Consider the following 27,246-nt stretch of genomic DNA (forward strand, 5'->3'; position numbering starts at 1 on the left):
CAGGGAAACATTGGCTGTCGAAGCCTGACTCGTTGAGTACTGGTGGGAGCGTTTCCACAGCACTCTTCACCAGCGAACACTTTACTTCAGATCATTGTAAGCATTGTTGTCCTGGACCAAAGTTTGGATGACACCCCTGAAGCGAGGGGGTTTGCGTCAGTGAATTGCAGCAAATAGCCTCATTCTATAATCTGCAGAACTCAGTCAGCCATGTCCATTTTGGTGGACTAAAATTGCATTGGTTTGAGCAACTGCAGTAATGTTAACAAATCAGGCTTCAGTTTTCAGAGTAAATGTAGTTTCCCCTCAAGCATGATTTACACAATGTGAAAGACCATTTCAAAAGGGAACTCATGTATATATAACTATCAGTTTTATTTCTCAACATTTTGTCATTTATACTCACATCTATCTTCTAACATGTATCTCTAGACTTTAGATTTTACTGTCCCTTTAGGGAAATTCTTCTTCACAGCATCATTCCATTAATAGACAGTGTCACCATGACACAAGTATTACACATCTAGATGTCAAAAAACTACGTTAGCAACATCCGCCCTAGATCATTGTCTGGTCTATTCAGCGAGGCCTTTTGTTCAGGGCATCTATAACAGCAGGAATCAGGCTCTTCCTGAAGCGAGCCCTTCTACATATTAGTACCCTGTATCTACGTCCTGAAGGAAGTAGGGTGAGGGAGCAATTTAATGAATTCATAACGTCCTGCTCAATTGAAGTCGCCATACGTGTAATGGTCCTATTATTTAATTCTGTCAAATTTGACATGGGAAGACCAATTATTTTGGAAGCTATGGTAGTTATACGTATGAGTTTGACCTTATTCTTATCCAATAACATGCCAAAGAAACAGGTAGAGCAGTATAAAAGAATAGATTGAATCATGCTTTGATACAGCAGCAAAAGAAGATGAGGAGCAAAATAAAGTTCTTTTAATTTACGGATAACTGACTGTCTTTTATGGCTCTTTTTCTGAATGTAACTGATGTGCTGATCGAAAGTAAGTTGACTGTCCAGTGTTACCCCAAGGTATTTAAAATTATCAGCTGTTTCTACCACTTATTTGTTGATAGGGATAGAATGCTGAGGTGAAGGAGAGATTATAAATTATTTTGTTTTGGTGACTTTAAAATGAAAATAATTATCCTCACACCACTGAGTGAAGTTTGCAATGGTGTTGTAATAATCCAGTACAGAGTTGTTGTCTGTAAGCAGAGCGAGGGTGACTGTGTCATCTGAGTATTTAAGGTATGTGGTTGTGGATGATGAGCTTCCTCAAAATCAATTTTCTCTCATGTGTGTGCAATCATGTGTGATGCCCAAATATGGAAATATGACTTTCAGAAACTACACAGAACAGAACAGGACAATATTTGTCTCTGACATCTCTGTAAAAAAGATTTGGACAACTTGTTGTTTCATTAAGTGATTTTATTTAGTCATTATTATTTAATTGTTAAATTATTTAACTATTATGAGTGACATCAGCTTTGTTCCAATTTGAAGGCTGCATTCTTCAAAGGATGTGAACTGCAAAGTTCTGACCAAGTGTTGTTAAATGGGATGGTCTAGCCTACGAAGGATTGATCTTGTAGCAACTGACAGCTGCTGTTGACAAGCGGCAGCAAAGTTTGTACTGGACTTTTTTGAAAGTGGTATTCAGCAGTCTGAAAACCAAACAGGGTTCACAACCTGTCTAAATATTGGTTCATTTATGTCATTAATAACATAATGCTAGTGTTAACAGTATATATACTTAAAATTAATGATCAGATTTCCAAAGACCCCACAAATTTTGAACTTTGTGGAAATATGTTATTTAAAAAAGAAAACACTATTCTGTGAATACAATAGTAGTTAGAGCTCATATTTCCTTTATAAATGATACTCAAAGAGATGTTTGTGATCAAGATATATTATTAGAAGAACTAAAATAACATGAAAACGTAAATCTCCAGGGAATTTTTATATATTGTATTTTATTTTATCATTCATTCATTCATTCATTCATTTATTTGAATGATAAATCACAATTTAAGAAAATTATAGTGTCTCAATATATTTTCTGAAGCTTCCTTTAAGGAAGTAACTTATCTGTATCAATATCTGTAAACAAACAGACAGAAAGAGTACTATTCCTCATGTTGAAAATATTATATATATATATATATATATATACATATACAACCCGAATTATGGAAAATGTTGGGACATTTTTTAAATTTGAATAAAATGAAAACTAAAATAATTTCAAATCACATAAGCCAATATTTTATTCACAATAGAACATAGATAACATAACAAATGTTTAAACTGAGAAATTTTACAATTGTATTATTAATTCTTAAATTATCCTTTGACTATGTTCTGGCCCGCCATCTAGTGGTGAATGTTTTTGGCCCGATGCCAAACTTACTTGCCGACCCCTAGGCAATCGTTGTTGAGATGAGACTCAGTCTGGATTTATGAGGGACGTATAATGAATAATATTAGATTAGTTTTAGACTTGTTGGATTATAGTGATTTGCTGGAACATAATAGTTTTATTCTTTTCCTGTATTTTTATAAAGCTTTTGATTCAGTTGAACATAAATTTATATTTAAATCAGTGGAAAAATTTGGTTTCGGTGGATATTTTTTGTAAGGCAGTAAGAACTCTATATTACAACTGTAGTAGCACAATTAAATTAAAATATGGTACTTCTACTTCTGTCACGTGGTATTGGGCAAGGGTGTCCATTATTCCCTTATTTATTTTTATTAGTTTCCCAGATATTCGCTTCTTATATTTCTAAAAGTGGTCTTCATGGTATCTCTATTGCTGACAAACAGATACTCATCAGTCAGTGTGATACCACTTTTGTTTTTGCAAGATGCTAATCAAGTTCCTTTAGCACTAAAGTATATCCAGCAATTCTCTAAAGCATCAGGCCTGTTCTTTAACCTCTCAAAGTGTGAACTGATGTCCATCAAAGAATATAATTTGTCAGAAATTTGTAATATTCAAATCAAAGATCAGGTATCTTATTTAGGTGTTAGAGTACTCAGAAAAAAATGAATATGTGGCTCCAACGTGATCTCTCATTGAAGGGAAGAATCTTACTAGCCGAAGCTGAAGGTTTGTCAAGGTTAACATATGCTGCTCTCTCTTTGAATGTTGACACTGCCATTCTTAAAAAAATTATACAATGCTTCTCAACATTGTTTGGAAGAATAAAACTAATTTTATTAGAAAATCTGTACTTATGAACACCATTGAGAAAGGGGGTTTCACCACTTTAAACAACACCTTTAAAATAAATTGGATAAAAAAACTGTATCAATAAACCCTCATCTATATGGAATCTGATCCCTATTATTTTTTCCAAACTAGGTGGTTTAAATTTCTTATTAATCTGTAACTATAACATCATGAAAATAATGTCAAATTATCTATTTTTCATAGGCAAATGTTATAAGCTTGGTCCCTCATTTTTAAACCCAATTTTACACCTCACTCGTATCTAATCTGGAATCATAAGAATCTACTGTGTAAACACAAATCTCTCTTTTTTGAAAATTGGTTTAAAAATGATATTATTTTTGTGTCTCAACTTTTCAATCAAAATGGTTCAATCTGTAATTACTCTGAGTTTACTCTGAGATTTTAGCTAAGCATGGAACTCCTGTTAGTCCGAAAGAGTTTGCAATTGTTGCTGATGCAGTTCCACGTGGAGTTCTCATGCTTTTTAGAGCTCTTTCTTTTCAGATCTCATGTCACTCAGTGGATCTTTGTAAAACATTTGTTGGAAAACAGTGCCTTTCGTCATCCAAGTCAAAAAACAATAAGAAATTTAGAGTTTTGTTTCAGATGGAGTTTATTGCTGTGCCTTATGTAATCTCTTATTGGAATGGTTTAGTAAGTGATATTCCCTAAAACGTTTGGTCATTACCTCACAAATATTTAATTACTAACAAAATGAGAGAAATTGCATTTGAGTTGATTAATAGAATTTACCCGATAAGTGCTCTCTTAAAAGACTTAAGAATGATATTAATACCAACTGTTCTTTCTGTTTAGAAAACCCTGAAACTTCTTTACATTTATTCTGGAATTGCTCTTACACAACATCATTTTGGTGTGACATTCTTGACTTTATTAAATGTTATGTGAATCATAATTTTGAGTTTACTTATAGAAATGTAATTTTTGGCTTTTATGATTGTGAAAAAAGGTGATACTTATTTCATAAACCTTACTTTTCTGCTAGCTAAATATCATATTCATAAATGTAAATTTTCTAAATGCAAACCTCTTTTTTTAAGATTCAAACTTGAAATGAAAATGTATTTTGAATCTATTGAGTTCTCTACTAACCTAAAAGCAGTAAGACTGACTTTGCTAAAGAACTTGGCACTTCCTTGGACTTGGACAGTTGTTGTATTGTTATGATTTGACAATGATGACAATTGTTATTGTTGTTTTCAAGCATTCAATAATAATAAAAAAAAGAATGTCGGAGTATTTAAATGTCTGGACAGGAAGCATTAGATTGTAGCCTCTGTCGTACACGCCCCTCTTCCGGTCTTCAGTGTCACAGTAGTTGAGGTAGGTGATGGTTGATTACGTGCAGGCTATTGTATTATGTGTTGATTCTCGTTTTGCATTGTTGTGAAGTTGCGGATTTGAGTATGTATGATTCAATTATTGTTTGCCAATAGGTTGTTTGGGATGATTCTGACTATTGTTTTTGTTTTGCAGCCTTCCACAGATCACTTGATGACCAACTGCGGGTCGTGCTGCTGTTTTTCATAGTGTGGTTTTATTTGGTGTTTAAATATAGTGTTTGTGCATTTGCTTTATTTTTGTGTTGGGCGATTATCCAAGTTGAACCGTTTAAGCCGAATTGGTAGCGTGTCCTCCATTTAAAACCTAATTAAAAGTGATTGTTTTATTGCCAGCAAGGTAGGATGCTAATTTATTGGTTTTCTTCTATATTTCTATATTTGATACTTTTGTATTTGTACCGGACCGACTAACTTTCCTTCCTTTTTTTTTTTTTTTTCTAGTTTGGTCCAAGGCTGAGTGCGCCGAGGGGGAGGCTAGTCACCTGGGTGAAACACACAGTTGTGAGTTTGGAGCACCAGGGTTTGAGCACCTCTTCCTATTGTTTGCTGTGCACACATGTTTGGTTGAGAGCACCATTTATTTAAGCTAGTTTGCCACCCCTAAGGTAAGCTTCAGCCTTGTTGTCTGTAAAATTTTTCATCTTGTGTATTTCTACTACCATTTATGTAATAAAATGCGTCAATTTATGAAGAGTGTAACATTGGTTTAACGTTACTTTAATATTATTTTTTAATAAAGTTTTTGCTTAGTTGGAAGCACGTCTCCGTCTTCTCATTATACCATTGAACCTATGGTCCTTGTGTATTTTCTTGGGTGCAAATAAGGTTACCAAAAGTACGCAGGGTCCGCTACGCCACTGTAGACTCTGTGTGTGTGTGTGTCTCATGAGGGATTTTTCATTCAAATCTTTTGTCCAAACGAGGGACTAACTTGTTTAGTCTATCCTGTGAAAGTATTAGATGCATACCAAAACCTTTTGTTAAAAATACTGATTCAAAATATTTTCTTAAAATATTGATTTATGTAAATAGAATAAATGTAAATGTCTTATGCAATTCATAATGGTTCAAAAGGTTCGAATGTGCTTGATTTTGTTACTTCTAATAAAATTTTCAAGTTGAACTGGATTAAACATTTTATTTAACACAAATCTATGGTATATAATTCCAAATCAGATTTTGAAAAAAAAAAAAAAAAAAACTTTCCCTCTATCTTTCTCTCCGCTTACTAGCTTGTACTTATTTGAACAATGACTGAGACTTGGTGTTACGAGCACTTCCTCCGTCTGATTGCCTCTTCAAGATTAATCGCTTTTTGTATTCCCCAATTGTAAGCCGCTTTGGATAAAAGCGTCTGCCAAATGACTAAATGTAAAAAATGGGTGGCATAGTTCCTTTTGAAATGTGACTGAGATTAGCAAGCTTCCCATTCAGTTATCCACTTTTCATAGGCTCTTTTATGTTGTCTTCTTATATGAACATAATGATTCCCCCACAAACAGCTAATATGGAATAAGTGTTAAATAAAAGAATAAATAATTTTTTTCTATGACAATAGGGTTTATTGCAATTAGCAATGCAATACCAGCAGATTTTGAGAATCTTATGAGCCAACAACATTTAAAAAAATGAATTAATATTAAATGGTGTTGATATTAAAGGCAGCAAAAGATGTTTAATTTTTAAAAGATAAAATGCCAAAAATCATTTGAAACTGTGATGTGCAAAAAAAGGAAACATTAAAAAAGGATGATAGAGAATGATGAATGCTAAAATGAAACTATGAATATTATCATAAAACGCATCCTTCCTGCAGCCTGGCAGCACTTCAACCTGAGGGGAAAAAAATAAACAATGAACATAAGAAATATTTTGTTGCCATAAGAGTTACAATAATTACAACCCCCACTGCAAGAAGACCCCCCAAAAAATTCTGGTAGACCAAGTAAGTGTATGTAAAGACCCTGGAACTGTATGTAAATTCATGGTGGTCTAAGGTGGTATTTTCAGCAAAGAATCACAAAATGCTGTTTTAATTCAAATAACCGTATGACTTAACGTACTGCAGTAGAGTCTCTTAATCCGCAGGATGTCATTGGGGCTCATTCTCCGAGCTTCACCAATCACAACATTACTATCAGGAATGGGAATCATGGTTGGCTGATTGTTCCTAGAGAAAGCCTTCCTAAAACCACACACATAAAGAAAAAACAGTAAACTTTGAAGATTACGTTTTAGCATACTCCGATGATTATGTTTTTAGCATGTCACCCCCCCCCCCCCAATACAAATAAAATAAAATAAATACAAATAAAATAAAATTTTGCACTGCAAGAACACTTACCTTGAATAGTGCATCACAGAGTTGTAGTCATAGGGGGTTTTCAGATTATTGGTTTCTCTTTTCATGAAATTGTGCTGCTGTGCTGTTACAGTACACAGAAAAGTATTAAACGCTATAATGTAAACCAGGTAAATACACAGTGAAATTTTATCTAGAATCCAGTTATTGTGCCTAAATGTAACATGCCTTGTATTATGCATTTTTGATTTCTTATTCCTTGTTCTGTTGGTAACACTTTATTTTGATGGACACTTTTGAACATTCTGTTTACAACTGCACCTACATGTCAACTTACTCTCATTAGAGTATTAGTAAACTGTCTGATTAATATCTGCTAACACTTTTTTGAGATGGTGGCCCAACAGACATTCTGCTGAATATCAGTAACTTTGCAAGTACGTGTCAACTTATTCTAACCCTAACCCTACCAGTCTACTAATACTCTGCCAACACTCTATTGAAAGCTAGTAGATATATAGGTGCAACGTTACTTACTGTATAGTCAACAAAATGTGTTGAAGGGACCATCAAAATAAAGTATAACCGTTTTATTTTATCATCTTTGTTTTGTATAAAGAAAAATACCAGGTATGATGTTCTCATAAAGGATTCTGATGTGTTTGTCACGGTCACTGCGGTTCTGTTCATGATGGAACCCGAGAGCATGAAGGAGCTCGTGCTGAACAATATAGTCATAGACACACCCAGGACGCTGAAGAGAAACAACTTGACCTCCACCTTGGCGCCCCAAATATGAATAGCAACTGGGGACCACACATAACACATCAGCAATCAGTTTGTACATTTATGTTTTGGGAAAGCACATTTACTATATACACAGAAATTGGATAGAAAAGAGTCCTAAATCAGAATATTTACCCAGAATCAGACTTTATGCGGAGATAGTGCCTCTGCCCTTCATGTGGTATGAATCGAATGCAGGAAACACCCGCAAAGGACCGTAAGCCTTGTTTAATCACTTCTGTTTCCTTTGGAGCTGTGGCAGAAGTAAACTATTAAAAAGATAATTTGACACTGATGAGATAAAATTAAAAGTTGTCACTTACAGTACTGGTTGGAGATCACGTAGGGAACATAGACTAATCCATTTTTGCTTCTCCTCCATTTGCATCCACGAGCTGTGCACGGATCTGCATTCTTGAACCCTGCTGATACGGCGATGTCTCCAAACGTGATCAAGGGCCCATCCACTTGCTGTCCTGTGTGGTACAGTATAATGCACAAAATCATTCAGTCTATTGACACTGATAATATAATTGAATGAATAGGATGAAGAGGAATTTGCCATCAACTGCTACACAAAAAATCTTGCATACTCTTACCTGCATGTTTGTTGGTCTCGATTATAGTTGACACTGGCATGTCATCTTCCTTAGTGATGTTATCTGAGACATGAATCAATAAATTAACAATAAAACACTAAAAATAACAAGTTAGTATCTTTTTTTCTTTTTGAGCATCTTACCCATCTTCCCAGAGATCTTTTCAATTAAGTCCTATTGATGGATTTAAAACACATGTATGTCAAAACTCTTGGTAAAAATGAAAAGCTGCTCTCAATAGGAAACTGCTGCTAATGATGATATAATTTTCCATTTCAATTTTGTCTGTTCTCACCTCAACAGGACGGCTCTGAGAGGGAACAGAGCTCAGCAGAAGAGAGACGACCACCACCAACAGGTACATGATGAGAGCTTTCTGAGAAACTGGTCTGGATCAAACAGAGCTGGGAGTTATATACTCTTCTGAGAGCTTTAACTTCCTTTTTTTGTGCCGTAACCCAGCTTTCATGAATCCACTGCCAAATTACCACATGGTATTAAAGCAGAGTAATTCAGAGTAGTTTTGATTCAGCTATTTTTATTTCTGTTTAAACGTATTTAATCATTATTTTATGTTGGGACTATAGGTGGATGATGTCTGGTAATCCACAAGAGGAGGCAGAACCTTTTTCTATATGCTTCTATAGACAATGTATGAGACTATTGTGTTTTTGTTTTTTTGCATGTATTCAATTATTTACTTACATTATTTACTATATGTTATTTATAGAATTGATCTACTCTTACACCAAATGTTATATTGTAACATTGAATACTATATTATATCTAATATATCTAAACCTATATTTTTATATACCCTGTATACCTAATGCATGTCATATCAAGTAATAAACATTGTGACCAAATTTCACATTTTAAATTGTATATTTACCGTGTCAACCACACCCGAGAAATGAACATTATATACAATTATGGGGCTTAGCATTTGCAATTCAATATTTATGAATATATTTTACCAAACCTATACACCTACAATACAGTATATAAATTGTAACATTATTTGACAGTAAAACACAAGTAAAGCAGTAAAGCAAAAATCATTGTAATTTCATACTGTATAGTGAAAGTGACATGACATGTAGCCAAGTATGGTAACCCATACTTGGAATTTGTGCCCTGCATTTAACCTATCGAAGTGCACACACACACAGCAGTGAGTAGTACACACACACCACCAGAGCAGTGGGCAGCCATTTTTCTGAGCTGCCTAAGAGCAACTGGGGTTTCAGTGTCTTGCTCAGCCTCTGGGTTACAAGTTCGACTCTCTAACCATTAGGCAACAACTGCCACTGTGCCCTATTGTACATGTATTAAGCACTCTTGTTTGCAACATTCTTCTTCCTTAGGTTAGGCCTCAGCTTCTGGTCTGCCTCAACCACCAGCAGAGTGTTCAGAAAATGCTGTTCTGGGGCTGGTTGCATAAAAGGTTTAGACTAGTCTTAAAAATAAGTCATCTAATTTTTTTCTTTAAGACTGGTCAAAATTTAAAAAATTTGGTTACATAAAAACTTATATTAGTCTAAGTTGAATCAAAAATACCAGACTGATTACCCCTTGGTTAAGTGCTAGTTGGTCAAACTAGTTCTTACGAGACTGTCTTAAGTTAACACAGATGCTAAGTTTATGCAACTGACCCCTCATCTGGCTGCGTCAAGGTAATCAGCACTCAGCTTGACATCACTCTGCACAGTCATTTATGACAAAATTGCGGTGGGCAGTTGTGGCCTAATGGTTTGGGAGTCGGACTTGTAACACAAAGTTTGTGGGTTTTATTCCCAGTACTGGCAGGAAATGTAGGTGGTTGGAGTGAATGAGCACTTGGATGTGTGTGTGTGTGTGTGTGTGCGCGCACTTGGATGGAGAGGATGCAGAGGACAAATTCCAAGTAAGTAAAGCCGATTAGTCACCAGAAGAGACGGACGACAGCTCACGTAAGTGTTTGATTAACTTGGTCGCAGTTCTGTTGTTTAAATAATTTACTTGCTACTAGGAAGGAATAGTTCGTTTCCTACCTATTTCTACTCTGCATTTTAGTTGTTTTTTCTGTTGATTGCACTTACTGGTAATTAGAATAATTTGCGCCTCAGCTGAGAACGAGCCTGTGTGATTGTGCAAAGTGTTAGTTTCGTCTTGAGCTATTAGCAGTCCTACCTTATTGGCTGGGCTGATCAGAAGCCGGCAACAGCGACTGTGTTCAGCGTTCAGCTTCCTCGTGTGAAGACCAACGAGTGTAAAGACAGACGACTTTCTCCTGCGCGACTTTGACCGAGCAACGACACCGAGCGCACACTTAAGTATCCTTTTTATTTTCCCTCACGCTTTCCTATCCTCTATCATGTGTTTCCAAACCATTCCGGTTCTCTCTCTACCTCGCTCTAAAAATACACGCAGAAGGTTACGTAACCCTGCTAACCTGCGCACTATCTCTACATCTTCCACTGCACCTCTTTCTTTCTCTGTAGGTCTTTGGAATTGCCAGTCAGCTGTCAACAAAGCATTTTCCTTACATTCCACACTCAGCATCCTGGGCTTGACTGAGACCTGGGTTCGTCCAGAAGACACGGCAACCCCAACTGCTCTCTCTCACAATTTCTCTTTCTCTCACACCCCTAGGCAAGTTGGCCGGGGTGGGGGCACTGGCTTGCTCATTTCTAACAATTGGAAATACTCTACTCAATCTCACCTAGGCAATCTCAACTCATTTGAATTGCATGCCGTTACTGTGACAGCTCCTATAAGACTCCAGATTGTGGTAATCTATCGTCCACCGGGCCAAATACCACCAACCTTCCTAGATGAGCTGGACGGACTGCTGTCCTCTTTCATGGAGGATGGCACTCCACTCTTGGTCTTTGGCGACTTCAACATTCACCTAGACAGGCCTTATGCTACAGACTTCCAGTCACTCCTAGCTTCATTTGATCTCAAACGCCTCACCACTACTAGCACGCACAAATCAGGTAACCAACTTGACTTAATTTACACACGCAACTGTTCTACAGATAACATTCTGGTACAACCACTACATATCTCTGACCATTTCTTCATTACATTTACTTTATATTTTGCTACCCTGGTGCCACCATCTCCCTTACTGGTTACTTTCAGACGCAACCTACGCTCCCTTTCCCCCACCCTTCTTTCCTCTGCAGTATCCTCCTCTCTTCCCTCGCCTACCAATTTCTCTTCTCTGGATGTAAATGCAGCCACTGACACTTTATGCTCTACCTTAACCTCTTGTCTAGACGACATCTGTCCTCTCTCCTCTAGGCCAGCACGGGCTGCTCCTTCTAACCCCTGGTTATCCGATGTTCTTCGTGAGAATCGGACCAAACTCAGAGCGGCAGAGAGAAAATGGCGCAAATCAAACGATCCGTCGGACCTGAGTAGGTATCAGTCTTTGTTTTCATCTTTCTCTACTGAAGTCCACACTGCCAAATCTTCACATTTCCACAACAAGATCACCAGCGCTCCAGACATGCGTAATCTCTTCAGAACATTTAATTGTCTCCTCTGTCCCCCTCCTCCACCTCCCACCACTTTGATAATCGCTGATGACTTTGCCTCTTTTTTCACAGACAAAACTAGAACAATCAGTAACCAGTTCTCAACTCCACACGACCTCCAATCAACCACATTCACTGCTCGAACTCCCATCTTCTCCTTCTGTCCCCTCACCGAGGCAGAAGTATCCAAACTTCTCCTCTCCAGCCATCCTACAACATGTTCTCTCGACCCGATCCCCTCACACCTTCTCCAAACAATCTCTCCCACACTCTTACCGGCACTCGCACACATTATCAACACATCTCTCCTCACAGGCATCTTCCCCACAGCATTCAAGCAGGCTCTGGTAACCCCACTGATCAAAAAACCTACATTAAACGCTTCTCTTTTAGATAACTACAGACCTGTCTCTCTCCTTCCATTCATAGGGAAAACACTCGAACGAGTTGTCTTCAACCAGCTCTCGCGGTTTCTTTCACAGTACAAAACACTGGATGCTAAACAGTCAGGTTTCAGGAGTGGCCATTCAACAGAGACTGCGCTACTCTCAGTCACTGAAGCCCTGCGAACTGCAAAGGCTGATTCCAAATCATCAGTCCTCATTCTGCTGGATCTTTCTGCTGCTTTTGACACTGTCAATCATCAGATTCTCCTGTCTACCCTCTCATCACTGGGCATCACTGGGATTCCACTTTGCTGGTTTGAATCCTATCTCACCAGTAGATCCTTCAGGGTGGCCTGGGGAGGGGAGGTATCCAAACCACATCAACTGGTCACTGGAGTTCCTCAGGGATCGGTTCTTGGACCCCTCCTCTTCTCCACATACACTACATCGCTGGGTCCCATCATACATGCACATGGCTTCTCCTATCACTGCTATGCCGATGACACGCAGCTCTATCTCTCTTTTCAATCAGATGACCCAACGGTAGCTGCACGGATCTCAGGCTGCCTGGCGGACATCTCGGCGTGGATGAAAGGACATCACCTACAGCTCAACCTGGCAAAGACAGAACTTCTGGTGTTCCCAGCCACTCCGACTCTACAGCATGACTTCACGATTCAGTTAGGCTCATCAATGATTACCCCATCAACTTCGGTCAGAAATCTTGGTGTAATCTTTGATGACCAGCTGACCTTCAAAGAGCACATTGCAAAGACTGCTCGATCCTGCAGGTTTGCACTACACAACATCAGAAAGATCAGGCCCTTTCTGACAGAGCATGCTGCGCAACTTCTTGTCCAGGCCCTTGTTGTTTCTAAACCTCTACAAATGATTCAGAATGCAGCGGCACGACTGATCTTCAACGAGCCCAAAAGAGCGCATGTTACACCTCTCTTCATCTCCTTGCACTGGCTACCAGTGGCAGCTCGCATCCAGTTCAAGACACTGATGCTTGCGTACAGAACTACCACAGGCTCAGCACCCTCCTACTTCCACTCACTATTACGAACCTACATCCCCTCCAGAAGTTTGAGATCTGCTAGTGAGCGACGCCTTGTGGTACCATCACAGAAAGGCTCAAAATCACCCTCCAGAACATTCTCGTTCACCATTCCTGGCTGGTGGAATAATCTTCCCACCCCTATCCGGAACGCTGGATCCCTGGCAATCTTCAAGCAACAACTGAAAACTCATCTCTTTCGGCAGTACTTGACTTCATCCTAAACTCCTAAAAAAAACTAAAAAAAAAAAACCTTTCCCTCTATCTTTCTCTCCGCTTACTAGCTTGTACTTATTTGAACAATGACTGAGACTTGGTGTTACGAGCACTTCCTCTGTCTGATTGCCTCTTCAAGATTAATCGCTTTTTGTATTCCCCAATTGTAAGTCGCTTTGGATAAAAGCGTCTGCTAAATGACTAAATGTAAATGTAAATGTAAAGAAAACAAATAAATTCAACAGTGCCAAAAATGGGTTATTTTTTTTCTGTTAAAACGTATATACTTATTTTCGACCCTGTAATTAGATGTTGCATTACATGTGGACCCGGTAGACATTACAAGACATTTTTGAGCCCTGGTGAGAAGTGATAAACGCAGAAACACAGAGGAGAGAGCAAAACAAAACACTGATCACAAGTTAAAAGTACAAAACGAGGATTTGTAAAGAAAAATGTTGGAGGATTTCGATATAAGCCGAGAGGAGACTGTTTTTTCCATTTGCTGAACAAAGGAAACTTTGCTACCTTTGCTCCTGTAAACAAAACTTGGTTCTCGTGAGACTATTCTCAATGGAGCTTATGCTACGCATACGTCCTACAATGTCCACTGGAACGCCACACTCTTGTGAACATGCATAGGACAGTTAGCGGAAACTAGAGTTTCTGGTTTATAAAGTCTTAAAAATTTATATTATTCTTACAGAAACGCATCGATTTACTTAAGAAGGCCTTTACTAACCCCCCGGGGTCATGTGGAGCATTTTTTATGGACACATGCAGTTTATTGGACTTCTGTTGGACTATTGAATATCAGCAGCCATTCCCTGCCATTATAATGCTTGGACGAGCCAGGGAATTTTTTTTATTAACTCCAATTGTATTCGTCTGAAAGAAGAGAGTCATTTACATCTACGATGGCTTGAGGGTGAGTAAATCATGGGTTAATTTTCATTTCTGGGTGAACTATCCCTTTAAACATAACTGAACCAGCTAATCAAGGTCTTACGCTAGAAAATTCCAGGCAGGAGGGCTGAGGCAAGTTACCAAACTCTGCAAGACACTGGCCTTCCAGGGCTGAGTTTGGACACCTCTATTGTAATCTTTGTGAAAATAGCATTTTCAAACTGCAATTTCTCCTCACAGAAGACCACAAGACTGGTTACAAAGAGGAAGCACTTATGTCTCTGGTTTACTGTTAACCAGATATTGAGTCATGCGATTAACCTTCCTAAAGAAGAAATATTGAAATATAGTTGAAATATTTCAAAAGAAACCTTGCACAAACTATGAACCTTCTTTAGATGTTCCATGCTCTCAACCAGAGTATGTCAACAAATGTTGAACTACTGTGAACTAATGATCAACAATTGTATATTTAGTATGGTTATTTGATAGCTGATGAATAAACTAATGTTTACTGTAGTCTCATATTCTTCACACCAGCACAAACTTCAGCTGCCTGCCACTATTTAAAAATTGACATTTGAATTAATAATTTGCAACATAAGAGATCTAAATCTCTTTCTGTGTTTTGCCACTTAAGCACTTAATTTAGTTAGGTTTAAGTTCACAAAAAGAGAGAACGTTTCTCACTATTCATCAGTAAATTCAATCAAATGTTTTATGTTGCTAAAGCTTATTTAAATTGCATAAAACAAATAAAATCTTAACTTTTAACAGAAATATCTCGGTATCAATTAAATACTAGATAAGTAGCTAAAAATAACACAAGCATGCATGTAGTCGTAAATAACATTAAGAGAATTTTTCTAAGCAGCATCTCGACTGGCTATACTCTTCACCACAATGGTGACCCTTCAAAAACACTAATGCTTTTAAATCCCAGCGTAATACAACATTTAACACTAACAATTTTCCTCCATATTAATCTTCTGTAAAACCACACAAAATTTTATTTCAACATTTTAGTTTGAATCTTGCTGGGAAAATGAAATCTGCTGCAACTCATTCAGTTTGAGTTATGCTTAACGCTTAAATGTTTGGATGTTTCACCAGTCATTGCATGCTCGAATCTTAAGCGACCTGGACCTATTTCCAACACGGATGGATCTCTAACTGCTGCAATAGCATAAAACTCTCCTGATATTTACCGTCAGAACACACTTACCCACATTCAGAATCTGGCTCATATTCGCGATCTTAACAATATTCTCAAAACTATAATTTTCAATTACTTCAAAATCAGTATTTTTTATCACTGGTAGTTTATTCACCACATCCACCATCAAATAATAGTGACACTTTTGTTTCATTGCGTACAGTAATTGTGCTGCAGTAAAGCCATTCAAGCCATTTCAATTTTTGCTGATGATATTCTTTTGTTTTATGCCTGCGGTAATTAAGAGTGAAACATCATGTCATCATTGTCTTTCAAACAGTGCCTTGAGGAATAAAGGTGAATTGGACTTATTGAGTCATCAGATATTTAATTTTTGTTGCGCAGGAAAATATCAATTTTCCGACATTCTTTTATATTTTTTTGTTCTTTATAATAATTGGATTGAGGAATACTAAGAAAGTTTATGTCTAACTTTAAAACACGAAGGAGGGAGAGGGTAGTGAATGATGTCCCAGGTCGCTAAAAAACCCCCAGAGATTTGCATTTAAGGATTAATATAATCAGTTATTGACTTCATACAACTTTCTTCTATTAACAACAATAAACTTTAACTTTTAAAATTTAAGTAAAATTTAGGGAATCTAATATATTTTGTCAGTTTAGTAGTAGTCGTTTAGTAAACCTGTCTATTATGTTTTGTAGTGTGAAACTTGAATTTCTAAAGATTTCTCTTAAACATTTGCTCCACCAAATTTCACCATTTAACAGACCCTCATTTCAAAAGAAGAGGATCTTGCACAACCTTTCAGTGTAGAAGAAACTAGTCTACTGTATATGGCTCTGTTTGGGGTTAGCACCGATCACTGGCTCACAAACCATAAAACAGAGGAAGAGAAATATTATGTATTTCTTTAATCCAGCTGAGTTTTAGAACATTTTTACTCATCTACATGCCAAACTACCCAAAAAGTTGCAATCCTCACCTGATAGATAAAAACAGACTCAACTCTATAATTAGGCTATGCTAATCAAAAACACCTAAACTGAATCTGTAAAGTATTTAGTCCTCTTTAACTAAGAATAGTGAAACTTCAATGTCAGTTTTCTAAGTTTGATAACGCACAGGCTCTTGTCTGTGCAATTTTGAAAAAGAAACATACAGTAAAAAACAAGACTGCATTTGCTTATCAAGGTAACCTATGAACCTATGACAAAGATTTCAAAATTTTCTTTTAAATGAATTAATAGGAGAACGAAGGACTAAAAACATATTACAGAGTCTGTTATTATGCAGAATATCATATTGAACTCATTTTCTCATCTTGCCTAATAGACACGTTACTGTCAGGAATAGGGATTATGGTTGGCTGTCTGGGAAAGTCGTGGCCAAATGGTTAGAAAGTCAGACTCGTAATCCAAAGGTTGCAGGTTCGAGTCTCGGGCTGGCAGGGATTGTAGGTCATAGGAGTAAATGTACAGCGCTCTCAATATCACAACTTGAGCAAGGCACTGATCCCCCAACTGCTCCCTGGGCGCCACAGCGTAAATGGCTGCCCACTGCTCCGGGTGTGTGTGTTCACTGCTGTGTGTGTGCACTTTGGATGCAGAGCACGAATTCCGAGTATGGGTCACTCACCATACTTGGCTGTATGTCACTTTCTTTTTTTCTTTCTTTCTGTTCTTGGAGAAGGCAAACCTGAAACCACACAAAAACACACACCCTCAAGTAATCAAACACATTCCAGAGGCACAATTGTCACAAACTGTAGATTTCACAACCCTTTTCCCCAAATGTTTTGGGGTATCCAAAGAGGACAAATATTTTTGACTAAACGACAGGAAGACTTGCCTTCCATAGTGCATCACAGAGCTGTAGTCATAGGCCGTTTCCAGGTTGTTAGTCTTGATTTTGTCAAAGCTGTGCTCCTGCCCTATTACAGTGAATAAAAATCTATAAAAACAATATTCAGTCATATTAAAAATAATAAATACTCTAATCTCCTATTTCTGCTGAAGAACTTTAGTGACTTTTAGCAGCATTTAACAGCAAAGCTTCTCCACCCTCATTCAAAGCTTCTTCACCCTCTGAAAAGCTGAAAAGAGAGCTTTCAGCAAATGATCCGCATCAGTATGGACTGGTCTGAGGAACATCACCAAGTACAAGACACCACCACCACAGTCTGTGGAGAATCAACAATTGGCTGGCGATCTGAATGTGTTTTACTGCCTATTTGATAAGGCCAGACTGACACCCAGCACTTGCTCTGATCTGCACTTCACACAGCGACAAGAATAGTTTTTGTGTGCAAAGAAAATAAAAATAACAACTTAGCCGCTGGATGCAAACTGCGTATGCTGTTCTGTGGGAGCCGCACCGCACGGATACGTTTTCTATGTTTATTTACGCTTTGATTTAAACGAAAACAGCGTATCCATGTGGTGCGGCTGACACAGAACAGCGTACGCAGTTTGCATCCAGCGGATATTCTTTAAAATGGCGCTAAGCTGACGGAGAGGAGACGAATTGTTGAATAAAGTCTTTTTTTTCACGCTCGTCCTTGAAACTTTAATATTTTTAGGGTTTTTGAAAAACTCATAAATTCTCTTTTGCAACATGCTCATGCGCTTCGTGTCTAGCTGGAATTACGTCCACAACAAATCTGATTGGTTAATAATACACATCGTGATTTGATTTATCGAATAACTCAAACATAATCAAATCTCTTTTCATAGTCAAAACCCAAATATTCAAGTATAATACAGTACACATATACACTCTAAAAACTGCTGAGTTAAAAACAACCCAATTTGGGTTATTTTGGCAACCCAGCGCTGGGTTATTTTAACCCAACAAGTTGGGTTATTATGTTTAACCCAGCATGCTGGGTTGCTTTTTTATGGTTTAAAATGACTACATTGCTAGGCTAAAATGATCCCAAATTAAACCTACAAATCTTGTTCATTTTAAAATCACACAAAGAATGATTTTCAAAAGGTAAATATTTATTAAAAACAAGAGAAAAGTCAAAAAGTAACATGCATGTAAGAAGAAATGCAGAAAAGTATGTCATTAACACAGAGTTTATAAATGAAGCATTGAATTTTTATTGAATATAACTTCTGATCAAATTTGACTTTTTTGGTCAATTTGATATATTGCATAAAAATATACAAAAACACTGTTATACAATAATTCTACAATTAGTTAATAGTTAAGTCCTTTACAAATGTCAGAGAACGGCCAGGCTCTCCTCCCAACCAATTGCCACGATCCACTTCACCAGAGTTCTAATCACCCGCACCTGCAACTCATCAGCTAACAATCACCACACTCTTAAAAGCACTCTCCTCAATCACAACAGTGTCCGATCTTGTTGTAAACCACAAGGACCGACGCTCTCAAGACTCACAGCTGAGTATGCTACCTGACGATACTTACCTGTTGAAACTTACCTCTTGTTCTGCTCCTCTTCATCTTCCTCATCCTCAGATCCTGACGCCAGACGATGGACACTGTTGTGGTTACCGATCACTGGACACGCATCACGGCACACTGAGCACGCTGGAGGTTCCCGCTACACACATACCTGTCAAGAAAACATAGACGGAGTTAATCCCTGCTCACAGGTCTCCTGTATCCCATTGACGTTAACTCACCTATCAAGAAGACGAACCCCTCAGTTCTTCGCATTCGAATATTCCCTAATAAACACTTTTGTTATTCTACTAACCTGCTGTGTCTGACCAGTTCATTACAGAAGATCGGACCAGGACAGCAACATCATGAGTACAGCTGATCCCTTCCAGGAACTCGTCGACACACTCAAGAGGATCCTCACTCATTCCGCCTCTCATCCCGCACCAGCTCCTGCACCCTCTCCAGCCACTTCCGCATCCAGCTCTTCTTCGCCGATCATGTTCGCCAGTCCCATGGCCCGACCAGCGCCGTTCTCAGGTGATCCCGAGGAGTGCAATGCTTTCTGTTACAGTGCTCTCTAACTATTGATCTACATCCTCAGATGTTCACCTCCGATCAAGCTAAGATTGCATTTGTGATCACCTCACTCCAGGGACCAGCCCTCAGTTGGGCCGAATCGATCCTGAGCCAAGCTGGTCCCGCAACACATTCCTATGCCCAATTTCTCGCCCACTTCAGGGAAGTATTTAGCAGCTCACCGGGGGATTCTTCGGTAGGCGAAAAGTTATATAGGTTACGTCAAGGCTCATCGACTATCCATCAACACGCTCTGAAGTTCCGCACCCTGGCAGCCGCGAGCGGTTGGAATGAGCCTGCACTAATTACCGCTTTCCGACAAGGTTTAAACCCCCGGTTGAAGTTACACCTCGCTGCATATGATGATACTTATGGGCTCGAAGTTTATTCAGCTCGCCATCCGCTGCTCTAACCGTATGAAGGCATGTATTTCTGATACTCCCTCAACATCTGCCATTGCTACTCCTCCAACTTCCCAGCCAGAGGCCAGAAACTCACCTGAACCCATGCAGACAGACATGTTTCGCTTATCCCCTTCTGAACAACGAAGAAGAATCGCTAACAGACTATGTCTGTACTGTGGTGACCCAGACCACCGAATCTCCTCATGCCCACAACGTCCTACTAGACTTGCGGTGAGTGGCATCCAACCTACCTTTCCTAAGATGAACCCTTTAACTTCCAGTGCACATCTGATAATCGACTCCACTCTACTACCAGTTACCATCCTCCTCGACTCCGGCTCTGCAGGGAACTTCATCTCCGGAGATCTCTGTCGAAGGCTCAACCTCCCGACCTCCTCGACAAAGACCACTTACCAGATCCAGACCATAACCGGTATGCCACTCACGCCCAATCTAGTTGAGAATTGTGTTGGACCGTTGCAGCTTCGCGTAGGGCAACTCCATCAAGAATTCATCCACCTGTTGGTACTGGAAGAGGCAACAGTTGATGTCATCTTGGGTCTGCCCTGGCTGGTGAGACACAATCCAATATCTTGGAAGTCTGGCGAGGTGTTAAAGTGGGGTTCTTGTTTCCCGTATCTACCTCGACCTACTCGTCGGGAACCCGTTTCACTTCCCCTACAAGCCACCACTATCGAGAGTCCCGTGGATCAACGATCCGTGGATATCCCTTCGGAGTATTCTTCATACAGTGACGTTTTCTGCCCCAAGAGAGCCGCCAGACTTCCACCTCATCGGCCATGGGACTGTGCAATTGACCTGGTTCCGGGTGAGTCTGTACCACGAGGAAAAATCTACCCCCTCTCACTACCTGAACAGAAGGCCATGGAGAAGTACATCGAGGAAGCCCTCCAACAAGGCTATATAGTACCATCCACGTCCCCTGCTGCTTCCAGCTTTTTCTTTGTGGCAAAGAAGGATGGAGGTCTCCGTCCTTGTATCGATTACCGTAAGCTCAACCAGATAACTGTCAAATTTCGCTATCCCCTTCCTCTTGTCCCAGCAGCCTTGGAACAACTCCGCGGTGCCACCATCTTCACCAAATTGGACCTCCGCAGCGCGTATAACCTCATTCGCATCAGGGAGGGGGATGAATGGAAAACCGCTTTTGTGACCCCTACTGGCCACTACGAATATCGGGTCATGCCCTATGGCCTTGTCAACGCCCCTTCAGTGTTCCAAGGGTTTATGCATGAGGTGCTCCGGGAGTTCCTTCACCGGTTTGTGTTGGTCTACATTGATGACATATTAATCTACTCCCGGAGCCTGGCCGAACATCGCCAACACGTTGCAGAGGTCCTCCAGCAACTACGAAAGTTCCAGTTGTATCTGAAAGCCGAAAAATGCCAATTTCATCAAACTACCGTTCATTTCCTAGGATACCTCATCAGTCATGGTGGCATTCGCATGGACAAGGGGAAGGTGGAAGCCATCACCTCTTGGCCCCAACCAACTACAATCAAGGAACTACAGAGATTTTTAGGATTTTCTAACTTTTATCGTCGCTTTATCAGTAACTACAGCACCATAACCAGTCCCCTCACTGACCTCCTGAAGGGAGGTAAAAAGTCTCTCCATTGGGACCATAATGCGACCAAAGCCTTCAACCGCCTTAAGGAGGCCTTTACGACCGCACCACTCCTAGTCCATCCCGAGCCAAATTTACCCTTCACAGTAGAGGTGGATGCCTCTACTACTGGAGTAGGTGCGGTCCTCTCACAGCAGCAGGGGACCCCTCCGAAACTCCATCCATGTGCCTTCTTTTCTAAAAAAACTCAGCCCGGCGGAGAGGAATTGCGACATCGAGAACCGTAAGTTGCTAGCTATCAAATTAGCTTTAGAAGAATGGAGACACTGGTTGGAGGGAGCCAACCACCCCTTCCTAGTCTTAACGGATCACAAAAATCTAGAGTACTTGCGAGATGCCAAGAGGCTCAATCCTCGACAAGCGCGTTGGGCGCTGTTCTTCTCTAGATTTGATTTCAAAATTTCCTACCGTCCAGGTCCTCGTAACATCAAGGCTGATGCCCTGTCCCGGGTTCACTCACAGGAAGAGGTCTCAGATGAGCCCGAGGGGATTCTCCCTACCAACATTATTTCCAGCCCCATTGTGTGGACCTCTCCTCCAGTTGTCTCCGATACTCCTCCTGCCAATCCGCCGGGCTGTCCCCCTAATCGCCAGTATGTACCCCGGACTCAACGCACTCCTCTCATCCACTCCTCTCATACATCCCTTGGTACAGGCCACCCAGGGGCCAACGCAACTCTCTCGCTGCTAAGCGATCGCTTCTGGTGGCCAAACATGGCAAGGGATGTGAGAAGGTTCGTTCAGGGCTGCCCCGACTGCGCTATATCCAAGAGCTCACACCATCTCCCTGCTGGCAAACTGTTACCACTACCCATTCCAAATCGTCCATGGTCACACCTAGGAGTAGACTTCATTACTGACTTACCACTCTCTGATAAAAATACCTGCATTTTAGTCATCATTGATCGCTTCTCCAAATTCTGTAGACTCCTTCCTCTCCCAGGACTACCCACTGCCATACAAACTGCCGAGTTACTCTTCAACCACGTCTTCCGCTACTTTGGAATCCCGGAAGACATCGTCTCCGACAGAGGACCACAGTTCATATCACGGGTATGGAAAGCATTCTTCTCTCTCCTAGGTGTGACCGTCAGTTTAACCTCTGGATACCATCCTCAATCCAACGGGCAGACTGAACGCAAAATCCAGGAATTAGGGAGATTCCTGAGAACCTTCTGTCACGGTCGCCAGAACTCCTGGAGCCAGTTCCTAGGCTGGGCCGAGTACGCCCAAAATTCCCTTCGACAAGGATCCACTGGTCTCACTCCCTTCCAGTGCGTACTCGGTTACCAGCCTCCCCTGTTCCCATGGTCTGGGGAACCTTCTGACGTACCCTCTGTAGATCACTGGTTCCAGGAGAGCGAGGGAGTCTGGGACTCTGCTCATCACCATCTTCAGCAGGCAGTGTGCAGGCAAAAGATCTCCGCCGACGCTCGACTCCACCTGATTACCATCCAGGACAAAAGGTTTGGCTCTCCACACGGGACGTCAGGCTGCGCCTGCCTTGCCGCAAGCTTAGTCCCAGATACGTTGGCCCCTTTACCATTCTGGAACAGGTCAATCCGGTAACCTTCAAACTGCAACTACCTGCACAATACAAGATCCACCCCACATTCCATGTCTCACTCCTCAAACCGTATTTTCCTTCTGTCTCCCCAGAGCCTGGTCCGGTCGAGGAACCCCCTCTCCCTCTCATCACTGACGACGGTGCCATCTATAAAGTCCAGGAGATTTTTGATTCCCGGCGTCGTGGTGGACAACTAGAATATCTAGTCGACTGGGAGGGGTACGGCCCCGAGGAACGCGCATGGGTTCCCAGGGAGGATACACTTGACCCGGCTCTAAGTGAATTTCACTCCAACCATCCTGATCGCCCTGCTCCTCGAGGACGAGGTAGACCACCACGACGCCGGGGTCGGCCCTCAGGAGCGGGCCGTGGAGAGGGGGGTACTGTCAGAGAACGGCCAGGCTCTCCTCCCAACCAATTGCCACGATCCACTTCACCAGAGTTCTAATCACCCGCACCTGCACCTCATCAGCTAACAATCACCACACTCTTAAAAGCACTCTCCTCAATCACAACAGTGTCCGATCTTGTTGTAAACCACAAGGACCGACGCTCTCAAGACTCACAGCTGAGTATACTACCTGACGATACTTACCTGTTGAAACTTACCTCTTGTTCTGCTCCTCTTCATCCTCAGATCCTGATGCCAGACGACGGACACTGTTGTGGTTACCGATCACTGGACACGCATCACGGCACACTGAGCACTCCCTTGCACGCTGGAGGTTCCCGCTACCCACATACCTGTCAAGAAAACATAGACGGAGTTAATCCCTGCTCACGGGTCTCCTGTATCCCATTGACGTTAACTCGCCTATCAAGAAGACGAACCCCTCAGTTCTTCGGATTCGAATATTCCCTAATAAACACTTTTGTTATTCTACTAACCTGCTATGTCTGACCAGTTCATTACAACAAACTATTAAGACTGATATTACAACATTCAACAGATGCATGTGTATGAATGACAGCGTGTAAACTCCACTTCTACTAAACTTAACATTTTGTTTTTACAAAATATACACTTACAGTTTGTTTCATAGTCCATGAATACAGATCATGCATCACTGTCAATTTTCATGATCTCTTTAGCATAACTGATGTCATGAAGAAGCCCCATCAGCACAGCATCCAGGGCAGCGTCCTCCTTTAAAACCACTGTTGCATCAGTTTGGGGGAAATATTCTCCTCATCCCTGTCACCGCCTGCTCTTCATCAGTGGCCTAAAAAGAGAAAAACATTTGAAAAAAGAAAATATTTAATGAAACTATCCATTTTCAGATAGAAGAGCATCCACATCAGTAAGGATAGGTAAATAGTCTGTTTTATAATTTCATCCACTTTGTGTGGATGTTTAATTTCTCTGTCTACCACATGCTATAATGGCAGCAGTGTGAGGGCATGTAATATTGTTTAAATAAATATATTGCTTTCAGTAAGCTACTTCTTTACTAAAACATTAAAACAGACATGACATTCACATACCTCACAAATTTCCATGTACGTGGAGGGCTGCTCTTTAAAGGGTTAGTTCACCAAAAAATGAAAATGGTCATAATTTACTCTCCCCCGTGTTGTTTCAGACCCATACAAACTCTGCTAATTTTTGGAACACAAATAAATATATTTTATATTCTCTTAATTTTTATCCTCCAAGTCTGGGAGACCAATATTTTCTTCTGAACAGACATGTTCGCTATCATATGATTTAAGGTTTATTCATATATAAATATAGGAATGGATTACTTCAACAATAACTGTATTTATGAAGCTTGAAAATACAGATTATCTAGACTCTCAATGGATTAACAAAAAATTATGAGAAAATTTAAAATATATTCATTTGTGTTCTAAAGACAGACAAAAGTCTTATAGGTTTGAAATGACATGAGGGCAAGTAAGTGATTTTTTGTGTGAACTATTCCTTCAAGAAAGGAAGATCAAGAATGATGACTCTCCAAATCAGACAACTCAAAGTTGGTTTGAGTTCTGCAATGAAAAATATGAACACGTAATCACACTGTTGTTGCATCAAAATGTGAAGTAAACAGGCAAGAGACAACAGAAACATTTATTTTCTAAAAATAATTTACACCAATCTCAAAAGAATGATGCTCTCCTATGTCTCTGGCTTTCAACATCTACAGACAAACAAAAACAAACATACATTATTTTACTCTTAGTAAAAAAAAAAAAAATTGATAACAGGATTATGAAGTTCACTTGCCTTAACCCGTCTTTCCCTCTCTTCTGAAGAAGCTGAGAATATCGCGTCCTCACACAGGTGTCTTTAACTCCCGGTGCGGGCATGAAGACACAAGATCAACAAGTCTGAAATATTACATGCAAAACATTACTTTTAACAATTATCACTTCATCAGCCTCAAAATAATTATGATAGTCTTTATTACATAACGCCGTTTCCATTCAGTTTAACCGCGAAAAATAAGATAACGAGTTAACATGTAAATGTGTTGATAACCGTCTATTAACACAACAAAAGGTGAAGATAATGCACAATCTTATGTAAATATGACATAAGACACTCACGGACGTTATATTAAAAGTAAAGAGTTAACGTTACCTCTTCCGTTCAGTAAAAGAGGCTGTTAAGACCGTTTCTGAGGCGAAAACAGCCTAAAAAATGTATTTTCGGACTATTTCCGCCTTCCATGAAACCTCAAAATACTCCCGGACACAAACTATGAATTATGACTTTACATTTTTAATCTTTACTCACAGAACGTCTTTCACTCGCTTCTCGCTTCAGGAGAAAATGGGTGCTGTCTTTCACGTCCGCGCCGCTGGGTTATGATCAAGACCCATTTTCAACCCAAAATTGGGTTAAACAACCCAACGTCCTTACCCAGCGGTCTGAGTTATTGTTTCAACCCAAATGCTGGGTTGAAAAAATAACTCAGCGTTTTTTAGTGTAGCCTATTTTTTTTATTCACAACAGTTTAGTTGCCCACAGAAAAAACTGCGCCCCTGCACTGTCTGTTAATTATTATTTATTAATTATTAAATTATTATTATTTACGTACTGCATATTGATATACCTTTAAACATTTGATGAAACTAGCTGGTTACAAGAAGCCCAAGTGCAACAGCAGGCCTATTATGTAAAGTTTAAGCAGTTCAAGAGCACGCAGATGACTTTATTTTTATAATTAGGCATGGAATATAAAATTTTACTATAATTGTTCAATTTTAATTATTAAAGGTGTCTCTTTTTTTTAGATTTGAGCCCCTGTCCCTGAGGAACTCTCTGCATGTCCCTGACCTGAACTGACACAAATTATGTCAAAAAACTAGGCTACATGACAAACTGCTGTCCTTGGCCTGTAATATTTTGTTCATAAATAGTTTCATTTTACTTCAACTTCAACAAGTAGGAAATCCAGCAAATCAGCAGAGGGCCCCAGACTCCTGCATACAGCTGTTAACATGAAGAGTGCGCCACCTGCCGGAGATTAGAGATAACGCTCCCAATCAAGATACCTCATCAATCAGGTGACCTGTGTAGACGAGATACCTCATCAATCAGGTGACCTGTGTAGACGAGATACCTCATCAATCACGTGACCTGTGTAGACGAGGGCTGTGTCCAAATTCAGGGTCTGCATCCTCCTTAGGATCCTTCCTACCTGGTTGAAGGAGGAGGGATCCTCCGACGTCCGCAAAACCCGGAAGTCGGTGTTTGTGAATTTGGACAGCCTACCCTTCTTTCAGTTCCCTCCCTTACCCGTTGCTCATATCCTGTCGCCTAGCAACCGTGACAGCGCCAAGCAAGAAGTGGGAAAATGGACAAACAAAGAGTTATTCTCCTCATTTTAATTCTTTTGGAAGAAATAAAGCAATTAAATAAATTAAATACTTTCTTTGCTCGTTGTCGGAGAGTTTTTTATATCAGACTACAAGACAGTCACATCCAGGTAAGCCATTATAGCCTATTTTTATTTGTTTTTAAGTATTCTTTTTAAGTCGTGACGTATTGTCAAGTATGGTGACCCATACTCGAAATTGGTGCTCTGCGTTTAACCCATCCAAG

The 27,246-nt window shown here is 40.0% G+C and overlaps 1 protein-coding gene across 1 annotated transcript; it reads right to left on the reverse strand.

Annotated features, from left to right (window-relative positions):
• Positions 1–6,169: 6,169 nt before the first annotated feature.
• Positions 6,170–8,690, reverse strand: LOC306874358 (hatching enzyme 1.2-like). Its single transcript, XM_079424341.1, has 9 exons — positions 8,606–8,690; positions 8,454–8,484; positions 8,311–8,373; positions 8,035–8,187; positions 7,847–7,964; positions 7,553–7,731; positions 6,968–7,049; positions 6,687–6,808; positions 6,170–6,456 (listed from the first exon to the last, which is right to left on the reverse strand). Exons 1-9 carry the CDS (start codon positions 8,672–8,674, stop codon positions 6,452–6,454), a joined length of 822 nt encoding a protein of 273 aa, XP_079280467.1. The 5' UTR covers positions 8,675–8,690; the 3' UTR covers positions 6,170–6,451.
• Between the last annotated feature and the right edge of the window lie 18,556 nt (positions 8,691–27,246).

The sequence above is a fragment of the Barbus barbus genome (assembly GCF_936440315.1).
Source record: "Barbus barbus genome assembly, chromosome: 1".
NCBI lineage: Eukaryota > Metazoa > Chordata > Actinopteri > Cypriniformes > Cyprinidae > Barbus > Barbus barbus.